Source organism: Pseudoliparis swirei, chromosome 2 (assembly GCF_029220125.1).
Source record: "Pseudoliparis swirei isolate HS2019 ecotype Mariana Trench chromosome 2, NWPU_hadal_v1, whole genome shotgun sequence".
In the NCBI taxonomy this organism is placed as follows: domain Eukaryota; kingdom Metazoa; phylum Chordata; class Actinopteri; order Perciformes; family Liparidae; genus Pseudoliparis; species Pseudoliparis swirei.
In genome coordinates, this window is record NC_079389.1 from 12,461,022 (window position 1) to 12,480,989 (window position 19,968).

Consider the following 19,968-nt stretch of genomic DNA (forward strand, 5'->3'; position numbering starts at 1 on the left):
GAAACGCAGGTCGAGGACAGCATCATCAGTGTATTGCTGCTTATGCTTCAACTGTCAGAAAAAATGTCAAAAAATGTCTGTGCACGTGCCTGCATACAAAAATCGTCTTGTCTGCACATTGCCATTCATTAGAAATGGCAATGAAAGCTAACTGCCAAGATAGAAAACAGATTTCCCACATGAAGGATATTTTGCCAGTTAACTGACAATGTTCATAAAAACAAATACTCTCTGCTCGATAATGACCTCTATTCTTAGCATCAGTCAAACTAAGGCACACACCCACAACTAAATCAGAAGAGTGCAACAACAGTCCCTTCGCTATGACCGTTTGTGAAACCTGCTTTATACAAGAGATATATGGTTGTAAATCACTGACCTTTAAGGAAAGTCACTGATCTATTCAAAACCACATGATATACTGTGTGCATTTAGGTCTGTGAACACATGCATGTTTCTGTGTGGTTACGTGTGCACACGTGTGTGTGTGTGCGAGGGTGTGTGAGTAACATTATATCCCACCAGCCATCAATAACTTTGACGTACAGCCAAATGTCATGAAGTATGGACGACTGCATGATCTACTGCTAGAGATATAATGCAGCAGCTACTGTAATGAACTTGCTGAGTGTTTGATTTACGGGTTTCTGCTGGAGAAAAAAATACAAATGCTCTAACTGTGATGGCAATGATTACATTGATGATGGTGATGATGAGATTGCCCTCCTCACCTGCAGATGTAGGTGAAATGTCTGGAGGGAGTGAAAGAGGAAGAAAGGACAACAAGGAGGAGATGAATAAAGCTGTTTGAGGAGATGGAGGAAGAGGAAAGAGAAAGATTTGGAAACTTTTATGTCTTGACAGCCAGCCACTGCTGGAGGGAGATGGGAACCAACACTAATGATGATGATGATGACACTGATGAAGGAAGAGTTCACACAGACTTTTAAATCTTCCATTACTGAATATTTGTGAAGCCACAGGGTGTCCTTTTGGTCGAAACTGGTGTTTAACATCCCTCTGTCTAAGTTTCTTTGCGCAATGCTGTTCTGCAGTGGACTTTATGCTTTGACATTCTTGATGGATACTTTTAAGGAGGTATTATTCTAATCACTATAAAGCACACATAAATGCACAAGGGAAGGGATTCCATTGGTCACCTTCAGCTAATCGCTAATGATGCAATATCAAACTTTTCAAGCAATATCAAAATGCTATGTGCACAAGTTATGTATGTGTACCTAAGACTTATGTTTTGCTCTGAAGATACATATCATCCTGATTATATTCAGACATAATTAATACCACACACACTCTCACACGCACACTTGTCTTTTAATTGGTTACTGAAATATCTATAAGTGTATATGTGAATTGGAATTATTGAACCTCTAGACAGGGCTTACACAACACAGTTGTGCATATTGTATTGGGTAATTTCCCTTTAAAATAAAATACTCATCCAAGCAGTCAGACTCTGCCCTCTAATGGCACACAGTTAAAACTACATATTTACCCATATTTGTGCACTGAAAATTTTAGACGACTGATCAGAACTAGAATTAGCGCCTCACTTCATAATTGTATCCTACTTGAATTGTGTGAAATTGGCATAATTGGTATATTAATTCTTGAGAAATGGACAAAAACATTTTTTTTTAGGTTTAACAAGTTTGTCCTTGAGTCCAATTGGACATTTATGCAAAGATTTATAGAAATCTGCTCAAGGCATTCCAGACATACTATGATTAAAATGTAATAGGTTAAGCTTTATTTTCCGTAAGTTAGAGGTAACTTTTAAAAGTGAACGTTACGACCACACACAGTTCCTTTCTACAATATCCGTGTGATTCGAAGGTCTGTGACTGTGGGCTGCTGTGGCTGTGTGCTATAGATTCTGATGTTACACTGGTATTCACAGTTTTGCCAGCCAATTTAGTAAAAAAAATGGTGAATGAGCCTATAGCTCTCTGATGAAAGTACTGGAATATTTACACTACCGTTCAAAAGTTTGGTATCACCCAGACAATTTCGTGTCTTCCATGAAAAATCACACTTTTATTTATCAAATGAATATAAAATATAGTCAAAACATTGACAAGGTTAGAAATAATGATTAATATTTGAAATATAAATTTTGTTCTACAAACTTCAAGCTCAAAGGAAGGCCAGTTGTATAGCTTATATCACCAGCATAACTGTTTTCAGCTGTGCTAACATAATTGCACGGGTTTTCTAATCAGACATTAGTCTTCTAAGGCGATTAGCAAACACAATGTAACATTAGAACACTGGAGTGATAGTTGATGGAAATGGGCCTCTATACACCTATGGAGATATTTCATTAGAAACCAGACACTTCCACCTAGAATAGTCATTTACCACATTAACAATGTAGAGAGTGTATTTCTGATTAATTTAATGTTATCTTTATTGAAAAAACAGTGCTTTTCTTTGAAAAATAAAGTCATTTCTAAGTGATCCCAAACTTTTGAACGGTCGTGTATATATTTGCATAAAAATGTATTATTTTCTTTTTACATGCAAAAGATGTAAATATGTACAGAACTTAAAGCTCATCAACGAAAAGACTCCAGACTTCAAAGCACGGAGTACAATACCCTTTTCCCACATTTCTAAATCAACCACAAGTTAAATGTTAAGAATCGCCTTAAATATTTGTTGTGTCCTCTTTGCAGCCACAGAAGGGAAAAGTCCCACAGCAGGGCTGAAGCCAGGGTCTCCACAAAATCTTGTCCAATGTCATCTGGCTTTGAACGCTTTGGGGGTCTGCGTCGGCGGGCGAATGAGTGTCATCAGACACCTGCTGGTTTGTGAGGGTATCTCTATGTCTCTCCACTGCTTTGGTGGTCTGCTCAAGGATTTCAGCATATTGTGGTTGAGTATCAGGGGTCAGCGGGCGGGACTCTGAGGGATCGTGTAAAAGGTCGTACAGCAGCGGTGGGTTGTGGTGCGTCACATGTTCTCCATGACACAGACACATCTTAGTGTCGTAGCAGCCCCCGGCTCCCGGGGGAGAAAAGTTAGGAGTGAAAAAGTGCACCTTGAAGACGGAGTCACCTGGATGGAAACACACACCAGATGTGAGCATTCACATGTTGACAGAACACAAACAGCCTTGTTAGGTTTTTATTAATTCTAGTTCTAATTTACTACTTTTGTTATGACTGGGCTGAGGGAAGTTGTTCTGACTTTAAATATTCAGATTTTGCATTGAAAGATGTTGATATAGAACATATGTTTATCTTTTTTTATTTACATATTTCACCTTTTAGCTAATAAGAAGCATAAAACACCTCCAAAAAAAATCGAAACAATATGTATTTCTAAACTAATCGGCTCTGATTGCTTTGCAAGAAAATCATGGGCTGTGGTCGAACAGTCCAAAGAATGACCTCCTAATGTCTATTCCTAACCACTTTTCCTTGACCTCTTTGGATAACGTCATGGGGTCAAGGAAAGATGTGAAGGAGAATTCATGAGGGGAAAGGAAAAGACAACCGTGGTGCTTAACGAATCCGACTACTAAACCAAGTAAACATAATACAAAGGTGGATGTCACTGATGTAGGTTTACGATGCTGAAACGACAACAAAGCAGGACGACAACGTGGCCCCATGAAATCTATTATTTTGCAGCATGCAGGCTTTATAAAGAGCTTCTTTTGTGAGGGACTGCTTCCCTTGTGGCGTGAAGGAGAGAAACCAGAGGTCCTTCCTGCCTGCTGCTGGCACACTGAATCAACACTGCTTCAGAGGAAACTGATCAGGCCCTCGTGCAATGCCAATAATTCTGTTCAATATCAATATTTTGCGGTTATTCGCTTATATTTAGCTTTTTAAAAGTTTCAAAGGCCCAGCTTGTTTTATATTGACTATTTCTTGTTATTGAGAATTATACTGTGTTTATTGACAGTTTACTATATTTACTGTTCATTTTATATTCTTGTTTCAATTATTTATTTTTTCTTAATTGTTACATCCATTCCATTATCCATCCATACCGCTTATCCTCATTAGGGTTGCGGGGCGCTGGAGCCGATCCAAGCTGACATTGGGTGAAGGCAGGGTTCACCCTGGTCAGGTCGCCAGTCCAACCAGGGCACACATATTCAACCATTCATGCTCACATTCACACCTACAGGCAATTTAGAGGTCAATTAGGACCACCCAATTAGGACCGTGAATTGAACCCACGGTCCTCTTGCTGTGAGGCGACAGTGCTAGCCACTACACCACTTTGCAGCCCCAACATGTTTGAAGTAAATAAATATATATCAAATTAAACAATATATATATTTTCATATCATTATGATCCCATTAGTTTATAAAAAATAATGTTTATACCTGTGCAAATAAGCATATTGTTTGTTTTCGTGGACGGTCGAATGGTGCGTCACTTTAAATGTGGCCGCCGCAAGGAATTGTGGGTCAGCATTGTCCTCTTTCCTTTGGTAAAGGATTGTCCAGTGTTTCCTCTGCTAATTGAGCAGAAGGAAACATGGAAGCACTTTCCTTAGCCCTGAGAGAATTCAAATGGCTCTTATAATGTCGGCCACTTAGATACGTCTGGGTCATTTCACTTTGTTATAAACTAACATAAATTGTAATATATGCAGTTACATACACTACCGTTCAAAAGTTTGGGATCACTTAGAAATGACTTTATTTTTCAAAGAAAAGCACTGTTTTTTCAATAAAGATAACATTAAATTAATCAGAAATACACTCTCTACATTGTTAATGTGGTAAATGACTATTCTAGGTGGAAGTGTCTGGTTTCTAATGAAATATCTCCATAGGTGTATAGAGGCCCTTTTACAGCAACGATCACTCCAGTGTTCTGATGGTACATTGTGTTTGCTAATCGCCTTAGAAGAATAATGTCTGATTAGAAAACCCTTGTGCAATTATGCTAGCACAGCTGAAAACAGTTATGCTGGTGATATAAGCTATACAACTGGCCTTCCTTTGAGCTTGAAGTTTGAAGAACAAAATTAATACTTCAAATATTAATCATTATTTCTAACCTTGTCAATGTCTTGACTATATTTTATATTCATTTGATAAATAAAAGTGTGATTTTTCATGGAAGACACAAAATTGTCTGGGTGATCCCAAACTTTTTAACGGTAGTGTATATCGTCTTAAGTTTCTACTTTTGGTTTATTTTAGGTCCATTCTGTGGTATTTGTGAATGCCGTTTGATTTTAGTTTTACATCCACACAGGTGGCTTATAGTGAACCAGCAGACCTTATAAAAGTCAAACATATTTGTCTGCTAATGATCGACTGCATCTCTGTGTCTACGTGTGTGAACTCACTTCCAGGTGGGTGCCAGCGTACTGCATTCAGGTACATTCCACAGTAGTGGAACATGAATTCATGCTCTGATCGCTCTACCTTTCCCTCCAACAGTGGCATCAGGTTAAAGCCATCCAAATGTCTGGGAGAGAGGGACAATTAAGAGAAAGTGAGAAACACAAATGTGTTGTAAAATTATGCGAGAGAGCATTAACAAAACCGTACATGCAGAGAGATGTTGTAGACTTTTAACCTTTAGTTCTTTCATAAACTTTCTATATATATATATAAAAATAAAAGAAATTGCCAATTTGTCTTCTAGAATGCTCGCAAAATTAGCTTAACCAGTGTCTAGTCGTATTCGTTTCCAGATATTGAGGTGCTTCTGGATTCACAATGTAATCATCCGGCTAGAGAACACCTCCGTTATTAGGCTCAAGTGTAAAGTTATTCTATAGCTCTTTCTCTCCTCTTCTTGTAACTGTAAAATATGATTCGGTGTACTTTTCAACCTTTCCAAGAATAAAACAAATATGACTCATTTTATGAGACTGCACACATACAAAGAAATAACTCATAGTCTTTACCTGTCTGGTTGTGTGTCATGGGCCAAATATTTCAGTGTTGGATACAGGTCCATGAGGCTCGTGGGTTCGTCCACTACTCTTCCAGCTGCCAGTCTGCCAGGCCAGCGGAAAATACCAGGCACCCTGATCCCCCCCTCCCAGCCTCCCATGGCTTTCCCACCTATAGGGGAGTAAATAGGATAGATTACACAACACAAACAGCCCAAATGTTGCAGTAAATGCAGTAAGAAAGACATGCTCTTTGTATAATTATCTTTAAGCCTGCCTCTCAGAACAGCTTAAGTTGATGTCTACCTTTATAAATGCCATTCCAGCCTCCTTTCTGGCCGACGATGGAATCAGCATCCTCGAGGTGTCCCCCATGGTCTGACGTAAAGTACATCAGAGTATTGTTGGCAAGGCCGAGGGAGTCCACCGTCTCTGTGATTTTACCTTGTAACATATAATTAAAGCATTAGAGAGGGTTCACATTCAGATAGCGACTGCTCTGACTTTTCTTATGCTTAAAGGACAATCTGCCTTTAGGTTTGTGTAACTTTGTCACATACACACAGAACAGTATTGTATGTATAGAACCTAGACACGGCTACAGGGAGCAATTCAGGGTTACGTGTCTTTCTCAACGACACATTGACTAGAGCGGGGATTGAACTGCAAACCCCGTGATTGAAAGACGGACTCACTGGCACACTAACCGATCATCCAGTCCACTTCTTCTAGGTTATCACCGTAGCAACCATGGCGACTTTTGCCAGCAAAGGCGGGTGTTTTGAAGAGTGGCGTGTGGATATGGGCCAATGAAAAGAAGAGGAGGAATGGATGATCAACATTCCTGAAGAGAGGACGATAGAAGGTTTTATGTCAAGTATGATGAAGGACAAGACGACACTTTAATTATTGTGTCAATAAATCCCATTAACAGTGTTGCCTAGGTAGCCAATCCCTGATGTACAGTTGTGAATTCCTTGGTGCCAAACACCTCCAGTGATGTGCAAAAACAAAGAACTGGCAAACACATCAATGAGCCACATATTGACACAGTCCTGGTGCAGTAAGTACATCGGGGTTTATGCTTGTGATGCCATGTTCTGTTATAGACCAACACACGTACCTCTTTATAAAGTGTTGTGCTTCTCTCAGCAACCTCTGAGGCATTGTCTCCACTGTCATTGGCTGTTCGATCACTTCTTGGTTTCTCATGATGATGCAGTTCCATGTCTGCAGGTGTTTCAAGGGTATATACCACACAGCGGTTGCGAGGATACTAAGAAAACAAAGCGCTACCAATAGCCACAGGCTGACTTCAAGGAGGCCACACACATGGACACACACCTGAAAACACAAAACACACACACACATCCAGTTGGTTTAAAACCCTGATAATTATAAAAAAAATCCATGAAAATATATAATAGATACACATTTATATGAAATCTAATCACATTATATACACATACATATGTGAAGTTTAAACTGTATTATTCAATCAAACCAAAACCTAAAAAATGACAACTGTGGATTCTCTCTGATTATATTTCAACAAATATTTGACATTCTCATCTCCACAATTGCAGAAGCTACGGCAGGCCTAATGCACTCAATGTAATGTTGTGGTACCATGACACTTTGTATGGGACTGTAGTTCCATGATTTTGCCACTAGATGACATCCCAAACCGTTACCGAGAAAGTTACTCTTTGTCAACAGTGAAACAAATAGTACATTGTGTACTTTGTTCATACATACAGTATTTGAATGAAGGTCTAAAATAGTGTTATAGTATTCTGTCTTCTTAATGGTCACTGAGTTGATATTTATGCTGTACTAGTTCAGTTGTCCTGTTATTAAACCTTTTGTTGTATCTGTGGCACAGCTGGTTGCCATTCATATGACCTACGAACCCAACGTTTTGGTTTCTACGCTACTTTGCTTTCACCTAAAACAGGTTACTGGCTGCCTGTGAAACACAATTGCAGATTTTGTTCATACTCTATTTGTTTAACCCTGTGGCTCATGCCTTCTTGAGGACACATTAGTTATTTGACTTTGGGGTAAATTGCACAGCAACTCTTTAGTTTTTCATGTTTGGCCTTTCCATCTTTTTCTCATATTATGTGCCTCTATGGTTTTTTTTAGATGTACCTTACTGTGATCAATTCTAGGGCGAGTCAGCTGAAAAAAAAGAAATAAATACAATTCACCCGTACCAGTGTGAAAACTCCAACTCCAAGCAGCATGGTCAGATTACCAAGTACGTGCTGGAGATCTTCCATGATATCACTCCCCTCTCCGGGCACGCAGTCATTGAACAGGGTGAACGGCAGGCCGTAGAAGTAGCTGAAGCCATGCTGGTTTGGATGGTGGCAATGGTCCCCTCTCTGTTCACAGTTCAAACCCAAGTGCCACTTACCTGTAGAGACACACACAAAGAGAAAGAGAGAAATAAATAAAATACTGGACACTCAAAAACAAAGAGCAGAGACAGGAATGTGAATACACAGAAGGCTCTTCTTCTTGCAAAATTGTTTACATATAAAATCAGATACTATACAGACACAGGAGACATTTCACAATGAATGATCACATTATGTGATCTTACCCACGAGGCTGGTGGTGTATCCTTCTTGCTGCAGCCTCTTAGCAAAGGTGGTCTCGCTGGGTGCCAGCCCCCCAGAACCACCGAGGAACAGCAGTACTTGTGTGCTGCTTGCGCTCCCCAGTCCTAGTCAACAGACACACATTATGGAGGGGAAATAAAACAAATACAAACGTTGGAACATATTGCCAAACATTGCTATACAAATATGACGAGATGCTCCTTTCTGCACTAACTTTGTTACCTGAGCGGAGTGCATAGCGTCCCGTCATGAAAGCAGCCCGGCTCGGGGTGCAGAGGGGAGCAGCTGCAATGTGCTGAGTCAACTTTACCCCTTCAGAGGCAAGTCTGTCTATGTTAGGAGTCCTACAGGGAAAGAGCAGATGTAAATAAGTATAGTTAGGAATAGGAATTTAATACAAATTTAATTCCAAGCAGCACATCAGAGAGAGACAAGACACATATATAATTACATATCACAGACATGATGGAATAAGCAGGCTGTGATGACGATAAAAGACAATGGTAACTAATAAGGTGTACTCGGTGCAGATCTCTGCCAGCTGTGTCTGCTACGACCTGCTGTACGATTCCTTTTTCCAGCAGCCGTTTGACATTACATTGCCGGGTAAACACATGTGTAAATAATAGCAATAATTAGGGCCATGCTCTGTTTAGGTGAAGCAGGGCCCTGGTAGTGTGCCTGCTGGCTCACTGGAAATACAGTGACACACAAAATAAAACGTGACCACAATTTAGTTTATCAATTACACATGTGTTTATACAAGGTTTTCCAAGCAATACGCTCACAGTCGTACAATACACTTCACTATCTTTTCAAAACACAAAGATAACCTCACCAAGCTGAGTGTGCACTGTGTACCAACTGTTTGGCCCCATTGTGTCTCTAGCCACAGGTTAGTGGCTGAGGGTCATACATGCTGTGTTCTCACAAGCGGCCCCTCCCGACAGAGTCAGTTTAGTGCATTTAGTGTCTTGAGAAGGTGTGAGTCACCGCAAACACAACGGGTCTTAGAGCATCAGCTCCCAAAATATTCTGGAGTTTGCGAGATTAACACAAAGGTGCACAATCACTCTGTCGCAGACGCACAAACACGACTGCACACATAACCCGTCCCTGAGATAATAATGAATAGGTGAAGTCAGAAAGTAGAACGAATAGAGGACAAAATTGGTGAGCAAAAGAGGTAGAGACAGAGGCATTACATATACGTTAGAAACTGACCTGACGGTGTCATTGCCATAGCATCCTACATCACCGATTCCCAGATCGTCCACCATCATCAGAACAAAGTTGGGCTTCCTGTCTGCCTTTTCTCCTGTGACTTCTCTCCCTGGCAGCAGGGAGAGAAGAAGATGTGCCAACAGGGGGAACCTTTGGCAGTGTTATTTGACGACATACCAGTGAAACTATTAGTTGATCCTATAGCAGTGTGTAGGCTTTAATAATAATATTATAATATATTAGATTTATATAGCGCTTTATAGTATTCTCAAAGATGCTTGAAGCTTGAGGCTTTAGTGGCATCCAGCTGTGAGGTGACGACTGAATATAAAGTGTTGCCCATATTTTATACTTTATAACAACTGCATTATACTTCATTTACAAATGGTGAATCCATCATTTACAAAGTGTGGAACAATGCTTTACGAATGATGAATTAAGTGTTTACTCATACTTAACTAATGCTTCATATCATGCAGTTATTATAAAGTGTTATTACAGATTAATTGAGAAAATACTAAATACAGGAAATTAACAGTTGTGTGTGTGTGTGTGTCCCTATTGCCTTACACTGCTCCTACAAGCAATACCATTACAGCTGACTGTCACAAAAACGTATTTTCTGTAAGTAAGTATTTGCTCCAGTTTCACAGCTCCTCTTCACAAAGATGAGTCTCTACTTCCAATGAACCTCCCTTTGAACAAACAGCCTGCAGCGGCCCGCCTCCCGCATTTAAAACCTCTGAATGAACATGAGGTTCACTCACCCAACCCTGTATCACAAAAATTACGTTCCCCCAGACCTAAAATGCAATTTGCAATAATAGAATAACAGCTGCGGTGGAGTTAAAGAAACAAAATGCAGTAGTGAGATGCAGAAAGTGATTTGTATCCTTTAATCCAGAGTTCAGCAAACAGCCGACACCATGCACACATCGTGTGCATGGTGTCGGCAACAGACAACCGACTTGTGACTCCTCCACCTCGAGCTAACCACTCGAAATCCAGACTGTTTGCTGTCCGAGCTCCCCACTGACATCAGGACAGCAGAAAGTCTCTACATCTTCCGCCGGAGACTGAAAACACACATTTTCCGACTATATCTGGATTAAAACACAGATTTGCACTTCAGTGGCACTTAAATAGCACTTACTTATGGTACTTTTGTAGTTCGACTATGTTGAGGAAATGTTACTTCCTGTATTCTTGTTGTTCTTAGTTGGTACTCTAGGTTGAAATGCACTTATTGTAAATCGCTTTGGATAAAAGCGTCTGCTAAATGACATGTAATGTAATGTAACATCGGACGTGCTGTTGTTTGAAACGGCCAAAGGTAAACTCACCTCATACCTGCACAGTGGGCTGTTTTTTATAAAACGAAGAGGAATTGCGTCTCCTTACTTAACCGAGTGTCCGCGGATGCCATATCACGTGACCGCAGTCCTCCTCCTCTACTGTAAAGACTGTTTTATAAGCGCACACGCACATTTGCATTCATGTGTGGAGTAAATGCGCACAGGAAAAGTTCATTTTAAACACGAGGTTCTCTCCTCTGCTTTAGTTTCCTAAGGATGATTATGATGATGATGATGATGATGATGATGATGATGATGCACTCTTCGGGACTTCTCTTCTTTTCCAGCATATTACTCCACAAACTTCCACTCCATTAAATGTCTGATGGATGAAGTTATGTAGAAGTTATTTTATAGATTAGACTTGATAGCATGAGGAACTGCTCAATCCTGTGGTTTAATCCAATGATGATTGACCTTTATGCCTTGTAATGTTTTATATCCAGGCAATGCATACACAACATTCAACTGCTTCTGCCATAATACATTAAAAAATGATTTGACTGGGAAAAAATGCTTAAAAACTAAACCACTGTTACTTGTAATTAAGTATTACAGTACACTGGGGAATATAGGTACTTTTAATGAATTCGATTATCTCAATTTGTCTCTCACTTCTGGTATTGCTGTTTATTCCGCAGACACTAACACAGCCGAGTTTTATTGTTGCAACCATGAAAGATAATTTAGTCTGACTTACTTGGAATAAAATCAATGACATTACTTTGTGAATAATAAGTCGGCACAGTCGCTCGCGGGGCTGGGTTTAATTAGACGGTGTATAGTTGGTGTGGGTGTGATGGCTGCTGGGTATAAAACAAACATGTGTACATATACGGGAATTATGTGTGTATACGTTTGGTGAAAAAAACGTACTCAGGTTCCCACATTTGACTTCTCAGGTGAGGATCAGAGGTGAGGATCTGTCACCAATCATTGACTCATATAACCGGTGTTTATGAGTTACATTCTATAAATGCCTGATGTATCGAACATTTCACGCCATGTTGTGTGATGCCTGTTTTTTTTGTTCTCAATGGGAAAAAAATAACAACAACTTATGTAGATGTAAAAATAAGAATATTGAAATATCATTATTTAAAATTAGTGATGCATAAAGCAGTTCTTTTTACCTACTGTGTTACACACACACACACACACACACATGCATGCCGTACAAAGATATCTAGCAAGAAGGTGAAACACAAACTCCCAAGAAAACGGTTTAATTGACTCCTAAAACATTATTTACACAATTCCTGAAGAACAACACAAGTGCCAGACGAAAAGTAATTCTGAAAACAAAAGTAAAACACAGCGTATAAAAAAAAAAAAAAGGAAGAGTCATTTGTCGAAATCAAAAATGAATTGTGTTGTATGTTTGATAAATCAAAGTGCTTCTCCCATAGAGACTGTTAATAAAATCCCCTGCAAAAACATCTCTTTATCATTTACTTTCTGATGATGACATTGTTCTTTGTTTTCCTCTCTGGAAGGTTCAAGAGATATAAGGCAGGACTGGTCAGCGCCCTATTGATGCCTTAGCACTTTTTGGGAAGTGCACTTCTCGACCCAATAAGTCGATTCCTTGGTTATAGATTATGGTTTGGATGCTATGCTCCACAAGTTTGTGTTTACAAGGAATACGACAGCCCGGAACTAAATGTGGACTGGACCATAATGCTCAAAACACAAGCATTCCTTGTGCCTTTTGAAGGGCTGTATCGTTGCTTCGGCCTCCTAAGGTTTCTGAACATACACTGCAGCGAACCGCTTTTGTTGATTCCTTATTGGAGTGCAGGAAGTACTGCATTAAAAGGATGATGTTTTGTTTTGAAGGCATCGGTGGCTACATCTGAAAGCTTGTACTATTACTCAGTGGGTATTTTGTGCATTATCGCTCCGTGCCATTGTCGCAGATGCAGTAAGAGACTTCCGGCACACTTAGTTCCCAAATGTCAGGACACATTTTATCAAAGAATAAGAAGGCATTTCATACAGGGCTTTGACACAGTGTCCAGCCTATAGTTTGCACAGTAGGATTAATCAAAATGTGACATCACAGACTATGAATAATTCTCAGTTTGAGGCTAGGCTGTGAGCAACAGTCTCTGTCCTGTATTGCAGCTATATGGTGCTTTACAATTAACACACTTTACATAAACTGCAGCACTATGCAACCTCTATAACCCTATTTAAAAATGTAAAGGGAGCAGAGCAAGTACAAAACTGCGAGGCAACAAAAAGACATTCAATAGATAATACTTTTTGTGCTACAGCCACAAAGAAAAAGGAACTGTTGGGTTTTCTTTCATTTTCTTCTTTTTTAAGCACAAGCGCTGCTTCTAAGGCATTTCACAATGATCAACCACTGCTAAATGTAAAATGCATATAAAAATCACAGGTGAATAGTGTCTGTAAGTGAAAAAAAACACTGTGACAGCTAGTGGCTGTCACGTTTCTGTCACGCAGAGAGGGTACATTTAGGGCTGAAATGTGAGGCTGTTAAAAGAGTATTGGAATAAAACAGCAAACAGCCCACTATGAACGGATACAATAATGTAACAGTTTCACATACATTAACAGTCCAAGGGGAGGCTTTTCAACTACCGACATGATTATGAATTAATTAAGATTGTACATTCCTCAATTGTCGAGTATATTTTCATACATTCGACTACTATTCTGCCTGTTTTCACTTGTATCGTCCCAGCTCTCTTCCCTGTGTGTCAGTAAATTGGTCAAGCCAGGCTGTGTCAGTGAAAGGCACTATAGAGGATAAATTACTGCATCACAACTAGACAGCCACATGCTACATCAGAACAATGTCTAATACAATACCACATGACCTCTGTTGAATTTGTCCATGTCAGGTGAACGTTCATTCATTGACAGAAATAGGGTTGGACGAGACTCCACTTCACTTTTAGATGTTCATATAACATTGTCAAATAAATGCATATGTGTTTGATTGTTTAATCAATTTGCAATTAATGAACTGAGGAGAAGTTTTCTTTTGTTGATTTGGAAATTTCACTCTATTACTCTGATTTATTATCTGACTGAGGAGAAGTGGTAGTCACCCAACAAGATTTAATAATAATAAGCCCCTTCACCAACCCAAAAAATAGACACACACACACACACACATACAGTGACATCACTGGTCCGAGGAACACACATTGGACCATATAGCATCCCCAGAATCTATCCTATAATATTTCTCCTCGCAAGAATACATTGGTAGTTATCCCCTTGTTATCCATCTATCCTGCATTTGTACTGCAGACTATTACAACAATAAGAAAACAAGTTTTTTATTAAGTGGCTGTTGCAACTGGACTTTCAAAATAATGTATGGCTCAAACAATGACAGAATTAGCACAACATAAAATCCACTTTTTAGAATTTAACACAAAGGCAAACATTTAAATCACCAATAACTGTCACTGGTTTATATTCACACTGAATTACTAAGACTGGATAGTAGCCATACAATGCAGTTTTATGGTTAATTTGAGATTGAATCTCTTTAATGTCCACAATAGTAGAACGTTTGTCCGATTAATTTAGAAAATTGCTATGTTGTAACAACCATAAACCCCTCAATTTTCACATATTTTTAGTCCCACATATGTACACGCACGCACACCCACACACACAAACACATACACAGACATACACAGCCCTGCTCGAGGGCCTCACAGTAATGTAGCTCTCCAGAAGAAGGTAGAGCTTAACAGTGAGATTTGACACTATGCTTGCCAGTCGTTGGTCCAGTCACGTGATCGTTGCCGGTCTAGGAGGAGTTGAGTAGGTTACTGAGGACTGCAAAAAGGAAAAAGAAGGTCAACATAGTATAACATGTGTTTGATCTGTGTGTTTGTATCGCCTTCCTTTCGGAAACATACCCTGAGGATCCGCCTGAACCTCGGTTGCATCAGCTTTGCGTGCAGCTTCTGGATCCGCTTCTAGTCACAGAGAAGTCAGATAGACGCATTAACACAGTCATGGAATTGAAGCAGACACAGCCTTCCATGACCGTTTGGATTTTACACGCATTTAGTTAAGCGACAATGAATTAAAAGTGACGGTGGGGGATTTTTCCGAGGATGTAACTATTTATTTGGCTCGAATTGCTTATTGTCACCACTGTGACAATCAGCTCAAAACAAGTCATTTCTGTGCTGTCCAGCCTGGCCATTTATTGTCAATGGAGCTGCCCCAACGCTGTACCTGCTATTTACATTGCTATTTACAATGCTAACTCTCGACCGCTGAGTGAGAGTCATTCATATTTATGAACATTAAATTTATATTAAAATTATTTGTATTCATATTTAAATACAACTAGAAATACTAGCTATTAATACTCACATTATAATCCTAATAAAATAATCTTACTTACATATATACGTATATCTACCTATATTTGAGTTTTGCCCGACATTGCTTAAGCTGAACGACCTCTGGCTCATGTTGACTGTAAAGTAAACTCTGCTGAATCAGTAGTATTGGTATGCAGGATGTGTGTGAGTTGACAACACTGTATAAGAGATAAAGCGGAGGCTACTATGTCTCAAAGAAAGAATGCTGACCCATAGAACTTATGATATTATGATATAGGTCGCACCCATCTCGCCCTCGAGTCTGCGTTGCTAAAGATGCTGGCAGCTTGATTAAAGGCTGAGATTCTGCGATGGTCCAAGTCAACCATCTGCAGTAGTCTCCTGCAGCAGAGAGCAATAGAAACCCAACTCATCTTTACTCGCATGTCCTGATGTCAAAAGGTGCCGTGATCAAGCCTTGCGTACAGTAGTTAAGTATCCCGTTTATTGTTTTTTCAGTTAGTTAATTAGTCTGCAAGAATTACCTTGTCTACTTTTGAAGCACAGTTTCTTGTTCTTGTAGGTGAAGAATCCAACAATTGCTCCCAGTACAGACAGCACAATTACACTCAGGATGGCTGCTACAGAGCCGGAGCTGGCCTCTGTAAGAAGGAAACAAACACACATGTGTATCAAATCATTAGAGCATCTTTTGTGATACACATGTAACCCCACTGTGTTACAAATGTCCGTGTAACCGCAACTTAAAGAGACAGTAAGGCTCAGTTTCAACGCTGGGTGCCACATTGCAGTTGAAATGATTAATAACATGACATAATGTGTGTGCGTATGTGAGACCACATCAATCCTGTCCCAGCATGTTCCGATATCCAACCACTTAGAGCCCTAAAAGCACTCACTGTGACAGCATGTGTCTGCACCTGTAACCCAGTTACTATGACAACACTGATCTGAATAGTGTTCCTGCTGTGTCACAGTCTGTCTGTTAAAAGCCCAAGAACATATTTTGTACAACCTAGAATGCCATGATAACCATGCTCTAGTTAAAGTACATACAAAATACAACACTACAAGTCAAAATAATTATAATTATAGTATAATGCACAAGTATAATGTAAAGGAGGTTGATACTGGTCAAAGTAACGGTTACAAACCAGATCATAAATCAAGGCAACACTTCTCATCTAGAGCTAAATCTGGAACCTTTAGTTTTTTTTACAATTCTGAACTAGAATATGAGTAAAACATCTGCAACATCATTCATTATACTTTCCCCCCCCCATTGCATCTCTTCGAAATACCATCTCTCTATTGCAGTGACTTCAGTCAAAACAGAGCAATAACGGCAGGATATGCTGACGTGGCAAAAGAGAGAAAGGAGGAGGGGAGAAGGGATATTTGGGTGTGATGAGTGAGTCAGCACCTTAAATTCACAAGTCAATATGAAAGAGAACGATAAATCCAGTTATAATCCGAGTTAAAAGGGCAGAACAACAAGGGAGTGGAATGAGTCAGAGAAGTTGTGTGACAAGATAAAGGTAAACGTACGAAAAAAGAATGAGTCAGTGAAAGTCGGTGCAATGAAACAGGAGAAGGCAGTGAGTTCAGAATGAAGAGAAGGCGTGTAGACACAGACATGTGTGAACATGCATGTGCACAAATAGCGAACACACACCACGGACAATCCAGTTTGTCTGATGTAAAAAGACTGCATGGACACACAGTGACAGACAAGATGCAGCATGGAAACACAACGTTATGGGAACCATACGTGGTCAGCAGCCACTTCCCCTATCACATTACTGCATGCTAGAAGCCTGAGGTCAGAGGTCACCTCGGGCTTGAACAAATTCAATTCAATTCAGTTTATTTGTATAGCCCAATTTCACAAATTACAAATTTGTCTCGGAGTGCTTTACAATCTGTACACATAGACATCCCTGCCCCAAAACCTCACATCGGACCAGGAAAAACTCCCAAATAACCCTTCAGGGGGAAAAAAAGGGAAGAAACCTGGAGGAGAGCAACAGAGGAGGATCCCTCTCCTAGGATGGACAGATGCAATAGATGTAATGTGTACAGAAGGACAGATTTAGAGTTAAAATACATTCAATGAATATGACAGAGTGTATGAATAGTTCATAGTAGGCATATTCCACGATGGAGACCTCCACGATCCATCAGGCAGATGGCGGTGGGGAGGAGGAGTGGGCGGAGTCTCAACAGGACAGTGGCGTAGTCATGAGCAGGAATTCCACGACCCAGACGATCCATCAGGCAGATAGGATCTATGCCGTCTCATAGGGTCCGATGACCCCATGAGACGTAAAGTCAAAAGGACTTCGGGAGAAAGCAGAGTTAGTACCGTGTGATTGAGAGATGAAAATTCATCCTTAAGGAGAGAAAAAGAGGAGATAGGTACTCAGTGCATCCTAACACGTCCCCCGGCAGCTATAAGCCTTTAGCAGCATATCAAGGGGCTGGACCAGGGCAAACCTGATTCAGCCCTAACTATAAGCTCTGTCAAGAGGAAGGTCTTAAGTCTACTCTTAACGAGGTGACTGTGTCTGCCTCCGGACTGAAATTGGAAGCTGGTTCCATAAAGAGGAGCTTGATAACTAAAGGCTCTGGCTCCCATTCTACTTTTTAAGACTCTAGGAACTACAAGTAGTCCCGCATTTAGTGAGCGTAGCTCTCTAGTGGGGCAATATGGTACGACAAGCTCCTTAAGATATGATGGAGCATCACCAATCAAGGCTTTGTAGGTTAAGAGAAGAATTTTAAAAGTGATTCTTGATTTTACTGGGAGCCAGTGCAGAGCAGCTAGTGCAGGAGTGATGTGATCTCTTTTCTTAGTTTTAGTGAGAACACGAGCTGCAGCATTCTGGATCAACTGAGGGACCTAAGAGATTTATTAGAGCAGCCTGCTAATAAGGAGTTGCAGTAATCCAGTCTCAAGTAACGAACGCGTGAACCAATTTTCTGCATCTTTTGAGACAAGATGTGCCTGATTTTTGAAATATTACGTAGATGAAAGAATGCAGTCCTTGAGATTTGCTTTACGTGGGAGTTAAAGGACAAGTCCCGATCAAAGATAACGCCAAGATTCTTTACAGTGGTGTTGGATGCCAGGGCAATGCCGTCTACAGAATCCACATCACCAGATAATTGATCTCTGAGGTGCTCAGGGCCGATTAAAATTACTTCGGTTTTGTCTGAGTTTAACATCAAGAAGTTGCAGGTCATCCATGTTTTATGTCTTTAAGACATGCTTGAATTTTACAGAGTTGGTTGCTCTCCTCTGGTTTTATCGATAAATATAGTTGAGTGTCATCTGCATAACAATGAAAGTTTATGGAGTGTTTCCTGATAATATTGCCCAAAGGAAGCATGTATAAGGTAAATAAAATTGGTCCAAGCACAGAACCTTGTGGAACTCCGTGATTAACGTTGGTGGTTATCGAGGCCATCGTTTACAAATACAAACTGAGATCGATCTGATAAATAGGATTTAAACCAAATTAGTGCCGTGCCTGAAATGCCAATCGACTGCTCCAGTCTCTGTAACAGGATGTCATGGTCAATGGTGTCGAATGCAGCACTAAGGTCTAACAAGACCAGGACAGAGAGGAGTCCTTTATCTGCTGCCATTAAGAGGTCATTTGTAATTTTCACCAGTGCGTCTCGGTGCTGTGGTGTTTTCTAAATCCTGATTGAAATTTCTCAAATAAACTATTATGATGTAGTGACAACTGATTTGCGACCACTTTCTCAAGGATCTTGGAGAGGAAGGGAGGTTAGAGATCGGTCTGTAGTTAGCCAATACCTCTGGATCCAGAGTGGGCTTCTTCAGGAGAGGTTTAATAACAGCCACCTTGAAGGAGTGTGGTACGTGGCCTGTTAGCAGAGACACATTGATAATATCTAATAGAGAGCCGCCAATTAAAGGCAAAACGTCTTTAAGCAGCCTCGTCGGGATGGGGTCCAAGAGACAGGTAGACGTGTTCGAAGTAGAAACCGTTGAAAATAATTGGTCACGGTTGATAGGAGAAAATCCCTCAAATGCAGCTATAACATTCGGAAAGAGGTGTTATCATAAAACTCCTTCATCCATATTTGACGAGCCTTTCCTAGGCCTCAGTACAAAAAATATTTCAGTCACTCGGTTACATTTTGCAAATTGCAGGTACAAATACCGCATGTGCCTCCTTTGCCTGGACTTGTCTTCAATTTAAGATACAAAGATACTTATTGAAGTTTACAGAAAAGTTCACTACTTTTTGCATTAGACAAGACAATAGGGGAACGCTGCAGCTATGTTTGGGTGGGTGGGTTAATGTATTCAAAACAAAAAAAGAAAGCAAAGTATGACAACTCACCTTGGGCTTCAGGTTTTTCAGCTGTTTAGAAGAGAGAACACACAAACACAGTGAGCAACATGGCATGACATTACACCTTTAATGTGACAGCGTCTTTGAGTATTCTGAAAGCGCTATAGAAATTGTATATAT

General features: G+C 40.1%; 1 protein-coding gene and 1 long non-coding RNA gene across 2 annotated transcripts; both read right to left on the minus strand.

Moving 5' to 3' along the window:
- Window positions 1-835: 835 nt before the first annotated feature.
- Window positions 836-11,171, minus strand: arsh (arylsulfatase H). Its single transcript, XM_056433262.1, has 11 exons — window positions 11,097-11,171; window positions 9,754-9,903; window positions 8,752-8,873; window positions 8,511-8,633; window positions 8,119-8,321; window positions 7,023-7,243; window positions 6,607-6,743; window positions 6,206-6,343; window positions 5,912-6,071; window positions 5,345-5,466; window positions 836-3,081 (listed from the first exon to the last, which is right to left on the minus strand). The coding sequence occupies exons 1-11, from the start codon at window positions 11,099-11,101 to the stop codon at window positions 2,672-2,674; spliced, it is 1,791 nt and encodes a 596-aa protein (XP_056289237.1). The 5' UTR covers window positions 11,102-11,171; the 3' UTR covers window positions 836-2,671.
- A 1,147-nt stretch (window positions 11,172-12,318) lies between these two features.
- On the minus strand, window positions 12,319-19,859 carry LOC130208882 (uncharacterized). The gene is made up of 4 exons (XR_008834497.1): window positions 19,837-19,859; window positions 15,982-16,098; window positions 15,020-15,079; window positions 12,319-14,936 (listed from the first exon to the last, which is right to left on the minus strand). It is a non-coding gene; the product is annotated as an uncharacterized LOC130208882 (long non-coding RNA).
- Between the last annotated feature and the right edge of the window lie 109 nt (window positions 19,860-19,968).